General features: G+C 35.0%; 1 protein-coding gene across 1 annotated transcript in view; it reads left to right on the top strand.

Moving 5' to 3' along the window:
- The window catches only part of LOC136038050 (intermembrane lipid transfer protein VPS13D-like), a 214,910-nt gene that overhangs the window by 146,296 nt on the left and 47,322 nt on the right, over window positions 1–21,292 (top strand). Inside the window, exons 28-31 of the mRNA XM_065721001.1 lie at window positions 7,988–8,174; window positions 9,652–9,819; window positions 17,847–18,056; window positions 20,578–20,787. Of these exons, the coding sequence (XP_065577073.1) occupies window positions 7,988–8,174; window positions 9,652–9,819; window positions 17,847–18,056; window positions 20,578–20,787 (775 nt within the window). The remainder of the gene's footprint in view (window positions 1–7,987; window positions 8,175–9,651; window positions 9,820–17,846; window positions 18,057–20,577; window positions 20,788–21,292) is intronic.

The following is a 21,292-nucleotide window of genomic DNA, read 5'->3' as shown; positions in this document are numbered from 1 at the left end:
CTATTATCTTTGCCTACAAAGAAATTCTCCAGAAATAACTTCAGAGACTATGGCAGGTAGTTCGAATTTTCTTCGAGATTTTTCAAGTCTTCCGTCTTAACATTCTCAGTCTGAGTAACACATTTTATGTCGCTTTTCAATAACTCAACAGTCGCAGTAATAATGTTCATTTTCCTCTGGTTTTCGTCGCTATGAATTCGCTATGCGCCAAGGTTTTGCAGTATGAGCCGTGGGCCTTAATTTAATTCGTCTCCTTGACGAGCTTCTTCAAAGAAATTTCGCTATACACAGGCTTTTCCGAAATATCGATAAACTCAATCATGAAACTCAAATTCAGCACTTAGTCAGAATCTCAAACTCATTACCAAGAAACCTAATTCTGAACTACTAACTGTTGGTCATTACTCGCTTCAAAGAACCACATCTCGTCTTCAAATGCTTGCTTTTGATTTATGTTTGCTGTCCTACCTTTCTTATTTTCTGTTTGTCAGTCGGATTCCCTGTATGTTTCAAAGGAAGGTTCTTGGCAGATGATTCCTCTTGTGAGTCTTCTCGAAAAGCACTGTGAGTCTGCTCGAACAAAATAAGGAATCGCTTTTGGAACTGAATTGTTCTGTCAGACGACTTAACTCCTCCACTGGGACTCATTTGGCTTGGCTAAGAATCCCAAGTGCTGGTATTCCAAAGGGCTTCGAATGGATTCGGGGAAATAATACCTCACAGTAACCGTCACATTAGTTTGTTTTCGCTTTTTATTTGATTCGTTTATGCTTCTCGTTCCTACTTCAGTTACAAGAACTTCCTCATCTGCTTCGAGCATTTTTTTGTTACAGTTTAAACAAATCATCATTCTAGACTAGAATCGATCATCTGAATATAGAAAAAACCCGAATCAGAATTTGTTTGAAGAACCCTCAAAGAAAAAACTATAAAATAGAAAATATTAAGTATTTAACACGCTAAATCTTATTCTGCTCTAGAAAAATTATTTTGTACCATTGAGAAAAGAGAAACCTATCGGAACTTGTAGATTGGCGTTCCCCAGACTGAGAGGCGCTCTTTTCTAAGGAGGCGCGGGCTAGTCTAAAGGGAGGCGCGAATATTAGCCAAGATTTTCTTGAATTAAAAATCATCGTTATTATGTCTTCAGGAACACCACCTCCTTGATCATTCGTTGAATCTGCTTTCTAGTCTGTCTACTGAGCATGACATTTTTGCTGTTCCCGCTACACCGACTGGTGGACGTCCCTCCGGTGGTTTAGCTACTATTTTACCCAAGTCTCTTAATGCAGCTATTCTAGCAATTGATACAAATTTTTTAGCTTGTAGTTTTTCAAACGTAGTTTTAATTAGTTGTTATTTTCCGACTGATTACCATGATGATATTTCTTTTGATGCGTTTACTCAATGCTGTTTTAATCTTAGTCGTTTTGTCTCTAGTTTAGAGTCAAATTTGCGTACTTATATTTTAGGTGATTTTAACTGTGATCCAAATATAGCAAATGAAAGGGGTGCAATTCTATCTTCTTGTCTTCCTAATTTTTCTGTTTCACCGAAGTCCCAGGATTTTACTTATATTCATTGGAGTGGTAGTACAACTAATATTTATCATGTTTTTTCTTCTAACCCAAGTGATCCTTTGCCTGTGGTTACTGTAATCGAAGATTTCCCCGTTAGTGACCACATGCCGCTTCAGTTCCTTATACCCCCTTTGGCTTCTCGTCCTTCCCCATTTCGTTTTTCTGGTAATAAGCTTCCTAAATTTTTTGATCGGGTTGATTGGAATCCAAATTTTAGACCGCTTTACCAAGAAAGAGTTGTGACTTTAATTGATAAAGTCTATATCCCTGATAGTTTGGATTCAATGGATAGTAATCCCTCTTTGACCATTAATTGTCTTTATTTTGAATTAATCCATTGCTTAAAGTATGGTGCTGCGGCAGTTTTTCCTACTAACAGGATAAGATTGGGCGCGCAGAAACCTTTTTGGAACCTCAATCCTTTTTTGGTAAATTCTAATAAGGCGGCTAAACAAGCGTATTGGGAATGGCGGGCCGTCGGCAAGCCAAGAGACTCGCATCCAGTTTTTTTGCTAATGAAAAAGAGAAAGGCTGAATTCCAAGCAGAGCTCCGTCGTCATAATAACCTGGTCATAGAAGAAGCTTCTTCAAACATTGATAACGACAAGGACAAGAATCTCCTTTGGAATGTTCTCCGAGGCAATAGGCGGATTAACATGCCTGATACTAATTCCACACCATCGCTAAAAGAGTGGGAAAATTATTTTTCTAAGTTGTTGACTTCGTACGATTCTAACAGTGTTGTGTTGCAATTAGATGAAAGGTTGAAGAATTTTTCAACTGATTACAGGATTTCTGAGGATATGTTACGTGGAGCAATCAAAACGTTAAAGGCGCAGTCGGCTAAGGATCATGATGGCTTATTTGCTAATCACCTCAAACTTGCTCCTTCTTCTTTTCTTATTACTCTACTGGCATTTTTCAACCTTTTACTTACTACTGGTTTAGTACCATCGTCATTTTATATTGGCATAGTTACGCCTATTCCTAAGAGCGGGAAAAAAGACTTGTCATCTTGTAGTTCCTGGAGGCCAATTACTAGGGGTTCTATGATTGGGAAAGTGTTTGAGTTGTGTTTGAAGGATCTTCTTGAAATTCTTGACACTGGTTCTAATCAAGTTGGTTTCAAGATAGGTTTGGAATGTGACCATGCCCATGCATCTTTCAGCAAAGTTATTGAAGAAGCGAGAATCTCTGGTCGACCGCTATACGCCCTCTTGATTGATATCAAAGGGGCCTTTGATAACATTTCTCATGCATCCGCTCTGCTCACTTTAATCCATGCTGGATTGCCCCTAGCTGTCATACGAGTCCTTCGCTCTTGGTATTCTGGTTTAAAGATCCGTATCTGTCCGAGTTCGTCTTCATCTCAGTCCAAATTAATTCAAGTGGGTAGAGGAATTAGACAAGGAGGAATTATTTCTCCTTATATATTCAATTCTTGTTTAGCTACTGCCCTTAATTCTCTTTCCTGCTCGTTTGTTTCATTATCTCGAAATCTGTCTTACATTGCATATGCTGATGACATTATCCTTCTAAGCCGGTCCAAGTCTAGTCTTGTTTCTAATTTTAGTATTTTAATTAATTGTTTAAAAGGTTTGGGCCTTTCTATCAGTTTTGAAAAATGTCAATTTTTTGTTGTAAATTGTTTAGAGGATAATGTCAGGGCGACTCTCGATTGCGGCAATGGTGTTATTTTTCAGTCGTTGCCAATAGTCACTTATTTGGGATTACCTTATGCTGCTTCGAAAAGAGATTTCAAACCAGTCCTGGTTCAGCATGTTCAGATGAAACTACGCAAGGCATTTGGTCTTTTAATTCGTTTTCGGGGTCTTTACCGTCGGGACGTCCTTGGTCGTATGTATAGCGCTGTTGCTCTGCCTCACGTATTGTTCCCGTCCCTCCTCTTCCGAAATTTCAGACCTTCTGATCTTTCGCCCATTAAAGTTTCTTATTTTAAATTTTGTAAATTTTTACTTGGTTTCTCCCTTTCTTTTAGTAACACTGAGATTGTTTTAAAGCTTAATGTGAAGGATCCTGTAGTCTGTATAAAGAAAAAATATAAAACATTTGAAGATAGGGCGAAAATTAGCCTTTTAGGCCACAATTTATTTCCATTTTTTAGTAACAGTTCTGGCTCTTCATGATTTATAGGCTAATCTATTTAGCAAGTGGTTTTTTTTTTTTTTTTTTTTTTTTTTTTTTTTTTTTTTTTTTTTTTTTTTTTTTTTTTTTTTTTTTTTTTTTTTTTTTTTTTTTAAGTGTTGGATCAATATTTGATAGGTTTTGATTGTAAGTGTTATCAGTTATTTTTTCTTTATATTATATTGTAGCGTACTCCTCATTTTTTGAGGGAAATAAAGAAAATAAATAAACTGCACATGCAACTAATGCAGTTTGTAACACATAGGTACATTTTAAAATACTGTGCTTCTGATGCTAGCCTTTCCTGTAGCAAATATCATGGTTCAGAAATGTAATTGCCCGGTAGGGACTTAATTGTCTACACACATTACAATTACGTGTAGACAATACAATACTATCGCGTATGCGCATAGACTCTTTGCGTATATAACAGTAACTCTACAGACAATATCGACTTCAGTTTATAACCAGGGTTGCCACGGATATTACAAAAGTATTACTTTGATTACTTGTTGATCCAAGTAGTTCTTTTTTATTACCATCTGTGAAAGTAGCACTTTTTAATGCTATTAGCTTACAGAATTTACTTTTTGTCCTAAAATCATGGTTTTTTATAATTTTTTCAAGTCAACTTTAGACTATTTTAAACTCTAAAATCCTGGCTGGTTTGCGAGGAATTGTATCGATGACAAGCTTGTGGCCATCTGTTCAGTCTTAGCACTAGGTTTTTCAAACCTAAGGAAATTCAAAACAATGGAAACGAAGATCCGTTTTGGAGCAAAATTTGAGCTCTTCGCAGTTAATCAAATAACAAAATTCGAAGACTTTAGAAAGGCAGCTTGCTGGGTGCAAACACTGGTAGTGTAAACACTGAACACCCAGTACTATGGATCCCTAACCATCGCCAAAAACTGCTTTATCCTATTTGAGTTATTCGGATAGTATATGAAATAATACAAATAAACTTCAGTTAAAATTAGTTGCAAGAATCTTCAAAGACAAGGGGCTAAATAGCAAATATGAGGTATTTGACACGCGAAACTTTATTCTGCTGAGGCAAAGTCACAGTTTTAGGTAAAGTCGAATTCCTGTACCTCGAGCCTACTTCTGTGTCTGTCTTTACCTCTACCAGTAAGTTGGAAAACATAAATTTCAGACTAAGAATCGGAGACGCGAAAATCCTTCGGGACTTGTGAACGGTGACGATTTTCGAAAAAGACTGGCTTTACGTGCCTTGAATTAGACTCAGAGACTACTTTAATGATAATAATAATTTATTTTTAACCCACATCATAACAAGTTATGGCACTTGTGGAGTAACAAAAAGAAAAACAAATGAAATACACTACAAGTAAAATACACTACAAATAGAAAAAAACATTAAGCTACAATGAGATTAACCGAACAGACGGACCAAAGGATGATGAGGCGATAAACGATAAAAAGCTGATTCCGACAACCTTCCATACATGAGGGCCAACTTTGCACTTATATCAGGGACATCAAACTCACGAATTATCTTTCTATTGCTATACCAAGGGGGGAGATAAAGTAAAAATTTACAATATCTGAAATAAAAAATCCGAATCTGATGAACATCATTTTTCTTTAGAAGGGGATAAAGACCAGAAAGATAAAGGACAGAATGATCACAAAATGTAGCATATAGTCTACCGAGTGCACGTCTATTATACTTCCCTCGATTAGCAACTATCTTAGAATAGCCCGTTTGAATTTTCTTTTGAACATCACGAACAGTGCACTGCCGTAGGCAAGAAATTGAATTCATAACAGTAATACCCAACCACCGAAAGGTGGGAACAAAGGGTATTGAAAAACCACGACAAGCTAAGGGAGCATTAGAGGAAGTCGGACCATTAAAAACTAGAAATTCACATTTCTCAACATTAAGAGAAAGACCAATATTAGAAAATAGACGTGAAACTTTTGAGACCATAAACGAGAGACCTTGCTTATTTTTACACAAAAGTAAAAGGTCATCTGCATAAGCAAGATAAGAAACATCTGAGAGTCCAATAAAATAATTTGATCTAATTTCATCTAAAATACCAGAAATGCACATTTTGAATATACTAGGTGATAAAACCCCTCCCTGCTTGACACCTCGACATAAACGGACAAACGGAGATACAGATTTATTAATTCGGAGCAAAGAATTCTCATACCAAAAACGAAGAAGAAAAATGACTGAAAAATTTACACCATTATTAAAAAGGAAAAAAAAAGCTTGACTGTGAACTACATTTTCAAAAGCTTTAGAAAGGTCCAAAGTACACATATAAAGTGGCGACCCCTCAGCCATGCTATTCTTAAGGGCGGAAGAAAGAACACGGTGTGCATGTTGACAACCAATACCAGCTTGAAACCCGAATTGATTCGATCCGAAATTTATATTTTCATTTAAATGAGGAATTAAAATATATTCAAGGATTTTACTCAAGTTACACGTAGTGGTTATAGGGCGATAAGATGAACATTGAGAAGGGAGTTTTCTCCGCTTTAGAATTAAGGTGACATTTCCACAGAGAAAGCTATCCGGAACCAGAGAAGATGTTAAACACATTTGGAACAACAACTGCAAATGAAATAAAAGAACAACACACTTTGGATTTATATTATTTACACTAATACCATCAATATAAATGGATGAAGATTTCAGTTGCTTAATTGCATTTTCAACAGCAGTTATTGATACTGGAATAATATGGCCCTGATGAAGCGAAGGCGGTAAAATTTTAGAAAGTAACCGAGAATAATGTGACTGCACAAAAAAATTACCCTCTCCAACCTCATTTCAAGCTGCTGTTATGTTCTGATGTATACACGGATATTAAATCAAGCCCCTAAACTACCTCCTAAATTCGAGATTGTCTGTTCATGACTGTTTTCTTTATATTGAGGAATTTAGAGCGATGGCATATTAATGGAGAGTAAGACTTTCGGGTCCTGGTCGTAGCAAATGTATATCTCCGAAGAATCCTTAATATACACTAGCAAAAATAACAGTTCGAATAAGGATAAATGCTTTTATTAGACAGTAAAAAACCATAAAAAAATATACCGGATATTTCAACTACATGTGCAGTGATTGTCAGGTATGTCTGCTTAGCATTTCTGCTGATGACGATCACTGTACATTTGATTAAAATGTCCAGTATCTTTTTTGATTGTTTTTTCACTGTCTAGTAAAAGGATTTGTTCTTATTCGAACTGTTGTTTATCGTCATGGAAAGGCAGTGTGGTCTTCGATATTACCGACAGTATACGCTAGAAAGATCGAGTCCCTAATGTTGATATCCGAAAAATGACCAACCAGCCTCTTATTACAAGTATCATGGGCCAAAGTCGCTGGTAATATCTTGACTATGTTTGCAATCTTCCAGTGGCAACCTGCAGGATTGAGACTGAAGAGTTTTCCTAGTAGCATGCTATGTCGTACTTACCAGTCAGATCTCCGCTTTCTCAACACTTTCCTGCAATCTGATCGGGAAGATGTGCTGGCGCAGCAGGATATCACGAAGACTGGAGCCTCCTTGTCAAATCCCTAGGCACCTTTTGAAAGACAAGAGGATATAAGGTCTACGGTAAGGTAATTGAGAACACAGTATATAGGAGAAAATACCGAAAGGAAAATTTTGGTAGCTATCTGCCTACAAATAAAATCAGATTTTCCCACAATAGGCTCTGAATCTCCACAAATTCTAAGATTAAGATTATAATGAAGATTTCAATTCTTTTTTGTGACCCGCATATCAATTCCAACATACTGGTCCTGTCATAGTGTAAAGTGCTAAGGTCATTATTTGGTATATTTGATTGATTATCAAATATTTTTTCTTAATTACTAACCATTTTTATAAACATGAACCCTTTTCTTACCTATTATTGGTCAAACTGTAAGTACTTATATGATTTGTTACGAATGCTAATATCTACTTGTAAGGGCGTAAGGGGGACTTTCTCTCTAGTTCGCTTTATTACATCGTTTTATGCCGTATATTGACTCGCATATTGAATTAGAAAAGTATCCTCTAGGGAGCTTTAAGAGTTAAACTGAAAACAGGTAGACGACATTTGTTTTTTGTTTGTTTTTTTTTTATCGGGGAAACTGATTGCAATTTATAGTCTTAAAAGTTTTTTCTTTTTTTTTTACGAAGAATATAATTTCGTTTTTCTTGCCATGGTGTTAAAATCCTAACGTTCAAACTCATTCTGTTCATATCTTTTTTTGTCCTATGTAGACCATATGCTGATGTAGTAATTGGGCCCTCTCAGCCAGTTACTCGGTTGTACAGAGGAGAAAAGGGAGATTTGCCTGCCGAACAAGCAATTGAGCTTCAAAAGTTTCGTCCCGGATCTGGATCCCTTTGTGCCCGAATTGAAGCGGCTGGACCAACAAGAGTGCTAGTTATAACAGACACAAAAGAGGTAAATTTGTTCATATTCAGTGTTTGTTTTCTAGTTAAGAGGGGCGATATAGTATTTATAGCCTTGCTGTTGAAATCCAAGCCTGCTGTGTCAATTTACAATATTTTCAGGTCGGTATGCCAATTACTATTATAGACCTAGCTGGTCAATTGTTTAACCCTGAGAAATTTCTATAAGTATCCTTCTTGATTAATTGCAATTTCAACTCATTGTATATATTATTACTCATTTACATAATATAGATGAAGGAATAAAATAAGGAATATCTGGGGTTCTTTTTTCAAGACAATTATTGAAGTTGTTTATTTGCATATAAACTACCAATGCTAAATTAGTTGCTCATAGCTTGTTTTCGATTCTTCTTTCTTTTTCTTTTCATAGCACACCTTAATTTTTCTTTTTTACTCCAATCTCTAAATCAGCCTTGGTTGGAAACCCTGTCTATGGCTATTGTGAAGCACGGATATATAATAGATAGGTAAGAATGGGTTACCCTCAAAAAAAGAAAAGGTAAGGAATACAACATTAGACTTTACAGTCCTTGCCGATGGTGCTGATTTCTTTTTTATCGCCATTCTCCAAGGAAGTGCAATGGGGGTCGGGGGCCAGCCATCTTTTGCTTTTGCTCACCCTTCCTGTTTGCCTTCCCAAGATTTTCCCAGGTAACCACCTATATCAGGGTCCTATGTAGCTGAGCTTATAGACTCACACTACTGACCCCTCATCCAAACAAAATAGCCTAAATCAGAATACACTGTGTGCGTGCAGATTGTCAAAAAGTCGTAACAGCAGAACCCCTGCTAATTCTAATACTATTCATATAAACCAAATTAATTTAAAGGCAATTATGTTGTGAAAATGACGCAGATGCAATAGGTAAGGAATGGAATAGGATTTTAAGTTGAAATTTTCAGGGAAAAATGAGGGGGATGTAAAACAAAATGAAAAAAAATTCAGGGTGTTACGTTAGACTTTCAGATCACAATTTTGGTGATGTTAAACTAAGTGTGGGCACTTCGAAATGGTGGTACCCACGGAGAGAGAATTTTCACCTAAAAGGTTAGCAACTTGTTTGTTTTCGATTAGCCCAAAACGTTGTGCATAAATACGGTCTAAAATAGTATCTTAATTTGATAAACCCACAATATCTCTATTAAGTCTTTAAGGTAGTATTCCATAAGTCAGAGGTGCATATCAGTATTTACTAAAAGATGTATGATGTGACACGTTATTAAACAAGAAGTAAATGCCAACATACTGTGTCTTTTGTTTTGTGGCAAAAAAAATGTTGCAATTAACCGCTCAAATTTTGCAGTATTCTCCAAGCGTATTTAGTTTTGCGGTAGTATTGTGGATGGAATATTGAGATTTGACATTATCTAGTATTGAGTATCCTAGCGTTCAGTTCGCAGTAGAGGATGTGTGATATATTTTCTTATACTTTTCTTTTTAACAGTGCCATCTTTTTTGTTTATAGACGTCAAGCTATCGAGATTTTACTCCGAAAGAAGATTCATATATGGATAGTCAAGACAACAATGCTTCTAACACTGACAAACAACTGCAAATACACTTCAACCTTGTAGGAGGTTTAAGCATGGATATAATCAGTGGTAGTCCAAGAGAAGAATTGGCATATTTCGAAGTAAGTGTCCAATACCGCTGTACGTGTAACTGGACCCTGGTCATATCAAATCATTTAACTGAACCCTCGTTCAACTTATTTTTGAACGCCTAGGGCAAGAACCAAGACGTACAGATTTATGTCAACGCTATTCAATAGCCCTTGGTTGGCTGATCAAAATATATGAGATTCATTTTTCCATGCGCAAATTAGTTCATACGATACCGCGTTTAAATATTTTTAAGAGGTGGACAACTTCAGCGTTGTGATGCACGTTTAGAAAAAAATTCGATTCAAATTTTAAGACAAAAGAGAGACATGTAAGAAACAATTAGCTACTAGTAACAAGGTAATTATAAGTAACAATTTCCTTGGTTATCTTTGTGATGATTGTTTAGCCTCTTTTACTAGTTGCTGTGCCTAGTATTTACTTCCGATTCTTGTTATGGTGCAAAAATTTGGGTTCCATATCCCCTACAGAGAGGGATGTTCATATAAGAGTCGATTATAATTGTATGGTCATCTTCTTGGTTAAGGGGTTAGATTCATGGGTTAGATTTATTGCGCGTTGTTAGGTTTTCCAGGTTGCTTCGCTTTGGATTCGAATCTTGAATTTTCTTTCTAGTCACTTTTTATGAGATAAATGCCCTTTTTGTAAACTTAACTTCATCTTTCCTTTTAATTGTTTGGTTTTCTTCAGGGAAAGCTCCTGAGGGAAGGCTTTTTCGCGGGGACTGTGGTTGGCAAAGTCGGGACTTTGTTTTAATTGTTAGACCCAGTCACTATTTTGAATAAAGTAGCTGTTTCAAAATTTTGATGAGTGTCAGGGGGGCATCTAAAAAGGACAAGGGGTCCTTTGCCCACCAAGCACTTTTTAACATTCCCTGAAAGTTTCAACTTAATACCCTTAGCTGTCCTTGAGATAATGCTGATGTGCCCTCTTGGCCGCCAGCATTCAGGTAGTGTGTCTCGATTTTGCTAAGAAACCCCCTAAGCATTTCCTGGAAGCGGTCACAGGCAGAAGTAGCTGCAGTCTACAGCAATCGCAGTCACAGTCGCAAGTTACCACAGTAGCAGTCATAATTAATCTCAATCACAATCACAACTAGTCGCAGCTGCAGCCACAATAGTGGCAGTAGTAGTAGTGGCCATGGCAGTTTCAAGTTAATACCCTTAGCCGTTCCTAAGACATATAGCTTCTCTCTTCTGACTGCCTGGATACGAAGACCCTGCTCTAACGGTCATTCCTAACTTGTACGCTTCTCTCCTTATCGGACACGAAACCAAGTGTTTGTACCCATAAATACATCTGTAGTAGATAATAGGTACACCAAGTAGCAAACAATGATGACCGCTAATCTTAGAGACGACCAAGGTGCAACACCCGTTTTTCCTCGTACACCAATACCTGATTTTGCGTCGGGATTACGTTCCAAACAACCAAGACGCAAATTGAAATGACACAAAGTGAATTAATATTTTCTATTGCAAACAATGTAAAGAATGAAGATAGGTTACAGGGTTACGAGAATACTACTTTTTAAAAAGAAAATTGAACAAAGTTAACGTTAAAAAACAAAAATAATGTAAAATTTTATTACATACATACAAAAAGCTAAAATTTTATCCAATTAAACCAAAATACACTATTGTATTCAATTAATTTATAAAAACAAAATTAAACTTAATCAAATTCTGATGAATCTATTCTGATGAATTCCGGTAGTAGTAAAAAGACAAAGATAAAAATCACTCGGAAAGTGACGAGTAAGAGCCAATAATATCCCTCACAAGGTGTGGCACACGTAATCTACAATGCATGAACTAATTCTCCCCTTCACCCCTCATTCAATTTTAGCCAAATTGGCGCCGAAAAATAGATTTTTAACAGGGATGGGTTACCCTTTTAACCCTAAAAAGGGCATTTATTTGATAAAAAGGGACTAGAAAAAAAAAATTCAAGACTCTAATAAAAACGACACAACCTGGAATACCTAACGACGCGCAATGAAAATTAGTATTAATTGAGCAGTGACGCAACTTCGGAAAAACGCCAAACGAAACAACACAAAGCGAGATATTTGTGTATTAAAATTTGAACGAGATTTTATTCCCTTTTTATTGTGAACCCCAACACTAAAGTTTCCATTCCATTGAAATTTATATAATGCTGAATCTAACCCCTTAAACAAGAAGATGATCATACTATTTCAGTCGAATCTTATATGCACATCCCTCTTTGTAGTGGACACGAAACTCGAATTTTTGCACCATAAGCAGAATCGGAAGCAAATAATAGGTACACCAACTAACAAAAGACGCCAACCAATCATCACAAAGATAACCAAGGCAATTGTTACTTATAATTGCCTTGTTAATAGTAGCTAATTGTTTCCTACATGTCCCTCTTTTGTCTTAAAAATTGAATCGATTTTTTTTTCAAACGTGCATCACAACACTGAAGTTCTCCACCCCCCTAAAAAAAATTTTAAACGGGGTATCGTACGAACAAATTTGTGCATGTAAAAACGAATCTCATATATTTTGTTCAACCCATCAAGGGCTATTGAACAGCGTTGGCAAAATCTAAACGTCTTGGTTAAAAAGTAGATTTTCTTACAGCGGGCTTATTTCCTAATATCACTACTTCACAATATCACTATTAATATCACTAAAAAGGAGCAAAGGTAATTTTGAAACTGATACCTGTCTGCTTACCTGTTAGAATCCAGCTTTCCAGTTGAAAACAAAAACACAACTCCATGGAAAGAAACCTTGGGTATACTATAGACCTTGGGTAGACTATAGTAGTAGGGTCTATACACTATAGATCCCACTGCATCTCACACATTTTAGGCTCTGGCCTGATTACTGGCGAAAAATGGCCGTCTCGGCCAGTACAAAATTAAACACTGCTTTCCAAAATGTTATGTTATACTCATCAATTCGGCCTAAGGCCAACCCTGATCGTAAAAAACATAGAGATTACACCGTCTGTCCACGAATTTCTAGCAATAAGCTGGAACCGCAGATCAGCAAATAAAAGAAAACAAGACAAAGCCAAATAGATGGTCAAACCCGCCAGAGAAGGAAAAAAATTTGACATGTTGACTTAGTAATTTTTAACGTTTCCTTTAATTGGGCTGGCAAAAGATGCTTACAAGAAAGACACGACACATTAAATATGCAGATAAAACCTTGGGAGGATCAGAGTGCTTCCTCCTTCCCCCTTAAGAAAATACAGTTTATCATTCTGTTTTACACTACTGCTTCTACTAACAACTCACCATAGCACCAAGCCACCTGAGGCCAACACAGCTAGGCACGCTCGTCCTCCTTCCCTTATTCTAGTCGCTTAAAAAAAAAAAAAAAAAAAAAAAAAAAAAAAAAAAAAAAAAAAAAAAAAAAACTCGAAACGTCTTTTGAAAAACATTTGATAAATTGAAAAAGAAACACCTCGATAATTTGAATTTGTAACATCTTGGTTGGTTAACTTGGTTAAAGTCATTTGGACGACTTGATTGACAATACTGTATAAAAACATATAAATTCTGCTGGATAGCATTGATAAAAGTGAGAATGCGAAAATATGAATGTGAGTTCTACCCCCCTACATAACTGCATCAAAAAGTGGGCTTGCCAAGGGAATAGAAAACCCCCCATGATTGTCATTCACCAGCTTTAGCAGGATCTATCCCTCTAGACAGAGTGTTTACTTCTACCAAACTGTGATGAGTTTACCATTTGAGTATTTTGTTCATATGGACGTTGAAATTGCTGTCAATGGTGCTTTAACCGATGTCGAATTCTTGGCTTTTCAAGATGATTAATTAAAAAAAGAAGAAGTTTTTTGGGGGGAGTAAAGAGCGAAGTTGAAACTTAAAACGAATAAAAATTATTGCTTCACAGTCTATTTAACATATATCAATAAAACTAGTACAAATAAACCCAATAATTATGTTTTTCTATGTTTGTAGGATTATAGAAAACTAACACTTTACTGAAAACACAGAAACCAAGCATAAAAAACAAGAGTGTTGATTAATTAGTTAAAAGTGAGTACGTAGCCTAACAACAACAAATTAATCTGTAAAGCTTTTCAATGTCTTACACCAGCTGTGATATCAGTAACTTTCAGAATACAATTAAAATTGTCTTAAAAACATAAGCATAAAATTAAATACTTTTTTAATAACCGCAAATTCACTGAACAGCAGACAGAAATATTGGATTGATTTATCAAGTAACCAGTTATAATACCAATTGTGAGTAATTAACAATCTTGAATTGTAAGAAATACACTTTAGTATTGCTAAAAAAATGCTTTATTTTTATACTGTAAAAAGTGACCTTAATCGGTTTAGTTCTACTCTACCAAAACTTCTATATTGTTTTGTGTATATATATATATATATATATATATATATATATATATATATATATATATATATATATATATATATATATATATATATATATATATATATATATATATATATATATATATTTATTTATTTATTTATATATATATAATATGAACAATAAATATAACAACAAATAATCCTTCTTTGAACATACAACTTTGAGTGGTTCCAGAATCATATGCCTACACGTCTCTAACTCCTAAGTGGCAAGGGGGTGGGGTCTGGGGCGTATTTTGTTTCGAAAATAGTGTACGGAAAGTTTCACAATTCACCAAAAAATTAACAAAAACAGTGAATTAGCTGAAAAATAATCATATATAAGGCGCAAAACCATGATTGAAATAAAAATGCCTAATTAAGGAACTGAACTCTTGCCATTCTGAATCAAAGGCTGATGATCGAATTCAATATATTTGTTCTTGTAGGACCAATTCGTGTAACTTGCAGCCCTTTGCCCAAATACTATGGAGAATTATGTCAGTACCAAAAGTCTAGTTATTGGACCTCATTCAGCAAATACATTTGTAATTGGCTTAGCTTTTATACAACATTGAGTGAATAAAAGCTTCTATTATAAAGAGTGAGAGCATTAAACTAAAAGCTTCTATTATAAAGAGTGAGAGCATTAAACTATATTTGGTGAAGCTGAATTTTTGTGAACAGGGGGAGGGGAGGACGTACGTAAAGGAATAGTCATTTGGAATTTCAAGATTTTGTTCTTCTATGAATTTCTTGCTCTTAAAAACATTCGATATTTCAAAAATCTTTTCGCGAGCCTCAACGTCGGCTGACCGTGTTAGAGAGTTCATAGTGAATTCTCCCAATGGACTAATGAGACATACTAATTGGGCTGGGAGGGGGAGTTTACGGGAGGTTTTTTGTAAATTTGTCGTTTTTGGTGCTATAATGTACTTAAGGATGATAGAACTGATAAAAGCACTAAAAATATAAATATGAGCAATAGCTTTTAAATTAGCCATTAAACATCTCTCTAAGAAGTTCTGAGTGTCCACTAGCCCCAGCTTTTCCATTTGAGTCATGGCATTAATAGTGTCATTTTTAGTGCCTTTTGGCACTTGCAGATGGTGGATTTTATAGGGAAAACGTCTATATGAGAAATAGCTTTTACTACGATGTTTTGGTATTTTGCTAGCCCCATCCCTTTAGAAATGGCACAAAAAGTGCCATTTTTGTGTCATATGGCATTACCAGATGGTGGAATTTATAAAGAGCACGTGAATATGAAAAATAGTTTTGGAATGAACCATTAAGTATCTCTCTATGATGTTCTGGTAGCCCGCAAGGCCTGTTAAAAAGGAAAGAAAAAAAAGAAGAAAAAAAAAAAAAAAAAGGGAGACTGATCAGTGCTACCGATTCAAAAAGTGATTTTGCTTGTTGTTCAAGGAGGGGGACTGTAATTTCAGTGTATTAGGTTTTTGACCATTTTGATTCCAATGGTATACTTTTCATTTTGATCTGACGCTATTTTCGAGGGGTGTCAGGCTTGTTTTCGAAACACCATAAATTTCTTCTCGCCATAAACCTATACTTTTAAGTCGAACCGTAATAAATAGTTACTATTCCTGAGTCAGTGTCAGATGGCGATTTTTTTTTCACTAGGCAGTTTTTTTCAGAATGCGTTTTTTAACCTCTGGCTACTATGGGCTGTGGTTTGCTCTTTACTAGGTTGGAGCTACCGCTGCAACAATGAAGAGGAGAAGGATAAAAAAAAAGAACCACTTCAGTGAAATTGAGGAAGTTAAGATAACCCCTCAACACCTTACATTCTTACGCTCTTAGAAGAGAAACAAGTGATAATTTCTTTACAGCTTTAGTCCCAGTTGAAATTGAATTGACTAATGTAAGAAGGATGTTGCTTCATATAAAAAAGCATAGATTATTTTGCAAAATCATTTTTCCTTCGCATGGTTTTTAATTTATTCCATGTACACAGTTGATTAAGAAATTAAATAAAACAGTTTATATGTATGTATGTACAATATGGCTTATATATTTTCAATAAAGCAATTGTTTATTGGAAGTATTTCCTTGTTCCTTCTTGATTATTTGAACCATTGTTATTTTGAACTCGGTAAATTGTTTTCCTGTGGTCCACTGAGTTTCAAATTATCGAGAGTTGACTGTATAAAAAATAGTCTATGAATTTATTATTCGGCTATTCTCCAGTTAAATTGTTTGTTGTTGTTCTTCTCTTGTTTTTAAAAGAAGAATAAAATGTTTATCAAAATTAGAGTACGAAAACAGGGTTTTAATGTAAAAAAAAGAAGAAATTGTTACTATATATAAAAAGGAAAATTTCGAATATAAATTCTTCTTTTCTGGGACCACCGCACCAGAGTATGGGTGACATAATGGATGATAACTACGAAAGCCTTTCCAGAGTAGTTAAGCTGCTTTCTTGAATAGGCCTAGATCCTAATAATAACACTTTCTATTTCGATTTGGCACAATTTTTGAGGGTTTTCAGGCTCTTTTCTGAAATTTTCCTATATTCGTTTATGTAATTAAAAATTGTGTAATTAAAAAAGGAAAAAATTTTGATTATTTTACATTTATTCCCAAAGAAAACTACACATTATAAAAAGCTTCACCTTCTTAAGTTGCTTCATGTTGTACGTTTTCAGCTTATTTTTTGCTGATTTTTAATTTATCTTTCTTCTTAGTTTTACTTCTTACTTCTTACTTTTTTAAATTAGGCAGCCGCCGCTACCAAAAACTGTGCAAGCACATTTAGAGGCTTTTTCATTGAAAATATAATTCGCAATTTCTCCTAATTTTCAGGATATTCATGGTTGTGTGAATTTCCACTTGACCAATTCAAACCATTAATTCTTATTTTGACTGACATCAGTACTATAAAAATGGCGTAAATTTTGATACCGTTATAAACGCATTTTATAAGCACTTTTCACTTTATTGTGATGTGAATGTTATTCATATTCATATTTTTTGCTTCTGCCAGTTTTTTTCGGTGATGTTAGTTTTTTTATGAAATACTTTATATAATTTTTTTAGTAGTATCATAAACTTATATCTCGATATAATCAATGCTTGTGAAAAGTCTAATTGAAATAAATGCAGAAAGTGTCTGTTTTGATAGCTCTTTGCACTTTCCATTGTGTCACCAGCAAATATTTCCCAATGTGTTTGAGCCTGGCAGTGTCCCAGTCCTTTGGGAAGTGTAAAAATTTGTGAATATTTGGAGTGTCATCGCACCCCTGCTCTCCCTCCACCACACCTAAACTTCCGAAAGAATCCATTGACTTGGCCCAAATTTATCGCCACATGGACTCAACCTAATTATTTAGAACATTTTTTTAGTTTCAGTTTCAATATGTACACTTTGTGCTAAAAAATCTTATTTGTGAATTTTAGTGCACAGACCACGCCTACCACCTATCCAAAAGCTGATATCTATAGCTAAATACATATGATAAATACTTTGACTGTAGGTGTTTTTTCATTTTGGGGGATTTTTTGTTTGATTTTTTAAACACAGAAGTTGGAAATAGTGTTTAAGAAGCAGGAGTGTTGTGCTTAAAGAGTAAATATTGTACGCTTCTATAGAATGACTTGCTAACGAAGAACATGTATCTCTTGCAGCTTTCTGGTATTAGAGGAATAGTTAACGTTGGATATGAGAATCAGTTTGAGTTTGAAGTCGACGACGTTCGAGTGGAGAATATGCTTCGAACCGCGGAACACCCCATGGCTCTTTTTGCAAACAACAAAGAAGCTCGGGACAATCAAAAGGCCATTATAATCTCAATTATACGTCTGCCATGTTTCAACGTAAATGCCAACATTTTTAAGGTGATTGCGATTTTTGTAGGCTAATATCCAAAAATACATCAAGTACTAGAGCATAGAGGCGACCTTCTAACTCCATTGACTTTGAATTAACGTTTTAATTGCTTTATAATTGAATATTTCATGAATAGTTTTAACATTTAAAGGAATATTTCAAGAACATATTCAAAATAATAAGAATAAAGAAAAAAAAACAACTCATGTGTATTCAAAAATATTACCAGCACAATATTTGTTATTTATTTTATTAGCAAAATTTTCTATAATACTTCATAACCTATATAACTCAAAACTAAAGGGCCTGATGGTTCAGACGCTTCTCAATTCTGAATTTATGGTTAATGCAATATCTCCTTCTCCTAAAATCACACTGTTCTTCTCTTAAATTTTTATCGACATCAGATCTTAGCCTAATAAATATCACCATTATCATCTAATACGTAAGTAGTAATCATGATAGTTTTATTTTTGCTCGCTCATACAAAACAGAGGAAAAAGTGAAGTAATAAAAAAGAATAAAAAGCAAAACAAGAATACTTCAGTAACAAAGAATAAAATTAAGCGATGACTTTTTATTTAATTCGCATCCGTAAACCGGATATTGACGGTAAAACTTAAATAATGTTCCAACCGGATGTTGACAGAAAAACTCAAATAATGTTCCAAATGCTTTTTTTTGTACAATGCACAATGTTTACTATGGTTTACCATGTTTTCATATCTTAATATGAATGTTTTCCTCTTTTATGTTGGGTATCGAAGCAATAACTCAAGGTAATTACACCAAACAGACCATATTTTAGTCTGTCATTTCGCGTGAACAAGTCCCTTAAAGGCGATAAATACAGGAAATGAGGGAGAGGACAGGTGTGCCGAGCTTTGCGAGAATCTTCCCGTTCAGGCTAAAGTTTAGTCTGAAATAAAGCTTAGTCTAAGTTAAACCTTAATCTGTTTCTTATGGAAGCAACCAGATGCCTCTAAAACTACTACGTTCTTTCATATTAGCTTTCTTAAAAAAGTTTTTTTTTACAATTCAAGCCCCGATTTGCTCCAGAGACTTGTCAGTTTGTTTCTGCGATTGTATATGCAATTCATTTGAGCCGCTACTGTCTCCGTAAGTCCTCTCTGCACGAGTGTATACCACAGTGATTAATTCCTTAAACTTTTTAATTACACAGTGTGCAGCTAAGATTAAGCTTTTAATGTCTTCCCAACCTTAACAAAACTTGGAACCTAAATTATTTATTGTAATCCCTATTACACATTTGAATACCCCATTCTTTGCTTGAATTGCCTAATTTTATTGCCTAATTTATTGCCTAATTTATTGCCTAATTTTGTGTTTCATAGAGAGGATTTTCTGAAAATGTTAACGAGTCCAGATGAAAAATTGTTAAAGTGCCTATATATGAATGATCTTTTAAAGCTGTGACGCTCTACGTCGTGACTTCACATTATTTAATTACTTGAAAGCATAAGAGCTTCAGTAGAAGCAAACAGTCCTAGTAGTCAGGCCAGGAACCAAGAGTTCCTTTTCAAGTTCCTTACAAATTGCTTACTACAAGAAGTTCCTGGAGGTGGTACGTAATGAAATAATAGACTAAGTATAATACAAAGACATAACAAGGAAAGGCTGAATAGCCCAAAGCAAACGAATTGTCAAAACTATCCACAGCTCAAAATCTTTTGAAATAATCTTTCGTTATGTAGGATACGATTTTATAGAGGTTACATACTGCTGAAGTCCACCCAGCAACACTTTGTGCTGTCATGGTTCTGATTATTTTCATTTGGGAATAGTCTATGCTGATCCTACCATGTGGTTCCAAAACCTGAAAAGGTTAAATTGCTGAGTACCTTTAGTCAAGAACATCAAATTGCAATATATGCGGTAAATGACTTGCGCAGGGGACAAGGAGTTCATTTCTCCTTCCATTGATTATTGTGAGATTCCCATCACCTTTTTCAGGTCGAATATTTGTACACCTATATATGCTATGGTCTAATTATTAATGTACTATTTGCATATTGTTTGTTCCTGTCTATTATGTTTTTTTTTTTTATCCTCAAAATCAATTGCTGCTATTAAGTACCGATTTTTGTTTATTTTTATTCTTAAGTTTCATTTTGAACAGAGTTAGGATGGTTTATTTTTGATTCTTAACACTTACGTTAGACGACTAGGTTGGAGACGACTTCCAAACTGGGATACGAGAATAATTAGAAAGTATCGAGCAAGAATGCCTTAGGAAGAAGGAAGAGTGCAACTAGAACGAATGCCCTCGAATGAATTGAGTCATAAGCAAAGATAAAAAGTGGTAACTCCACGAAAGAGGTTAGAGACTGAAGCTCTGAGTATTATGGTTGTAGAAGTAGCTTGTGTGCCTGTGATTGGTTCAGGTACCTTGATGCAGAGATGTTTTGTTTGTAGTAATAGTACAATGATCATCTCACTTTGCTCTGTACGTATGCTAAGGGCTAATATCTATGACCCTATATTCTATCTTCCCTCTTTTTTTGACAGAATGTCTCAATGAAGATGGGGAACGTGTGTTTAGTGTTAGAAGAAGAATTGCTGTTTAAGCTCCTCTTCTTTTTTGGAATGGACCAATCAGATCTTGAACTGGAAAGGTGTAATGACAGTGACCTTGATCGAACCAGAGCAAAACTTTCAGCATCAGGTGTTCAACTGAAACGACATTATGTAAATTTTTTGGAATTTGAACTGAAGGAAGTAAGTTGTTTTCTCAAATTATTACCTTAATTTTAGTATAAACTAGATAAACAAAATGTAATTAAGTTTCTGGTACTCGTATACATGCAGAGAGACGAGTTTTTGCTCATTCAAAAGGGGGCTCAAAAAATTTCCCGTTTTTTTTCAGAGCGGAGATATGGTAAAACTTCCAGATATCTTAATGTAACGTGCACTTTTTTAGCTGAAACACCCCCCTCTGCAAAATAAATGTTCTTATTTTTTTAGGAATAAAGGGATATGATTTTAATATGTAAACATAAATTTTATAAAATACAGGTGCATTAGGTATTTCCACAAATCCTAATTTGTAATTGAAATTGTTAATAACCCTCAAGAAGAAGCAAAAACCATTTGAAGTAATTCTGGCTAAAATAGCCTATAGTTGGTAAAGAGCGATGTCTTTAACATTTTGTTGTATTCTTTTTGGCCTTGTCATATAAGTAGGATTGTGCTCTTTCAAGAAAAGAAACAATTCAAAGGGCAT

Source organism: Artemia franciscana, chromosome 17, assembly GCF_032884065.1.
Source record: "Artemia franciscana chromosome 17, ASM3288406v1, whole genome shotgun sequence".
Classification (NCBI taxonomy): Eukaryota; Metazoa; Arthropoda; class Branchiopoda; order Anostraca; family Artemiidae; genus Artemia; species Artemia franciscana.
The sequence above is the reverse complement of the archived record's forward strand: the minus strand, read 5'-3'. Positions and strand labels throughout refer to the sequence as shown.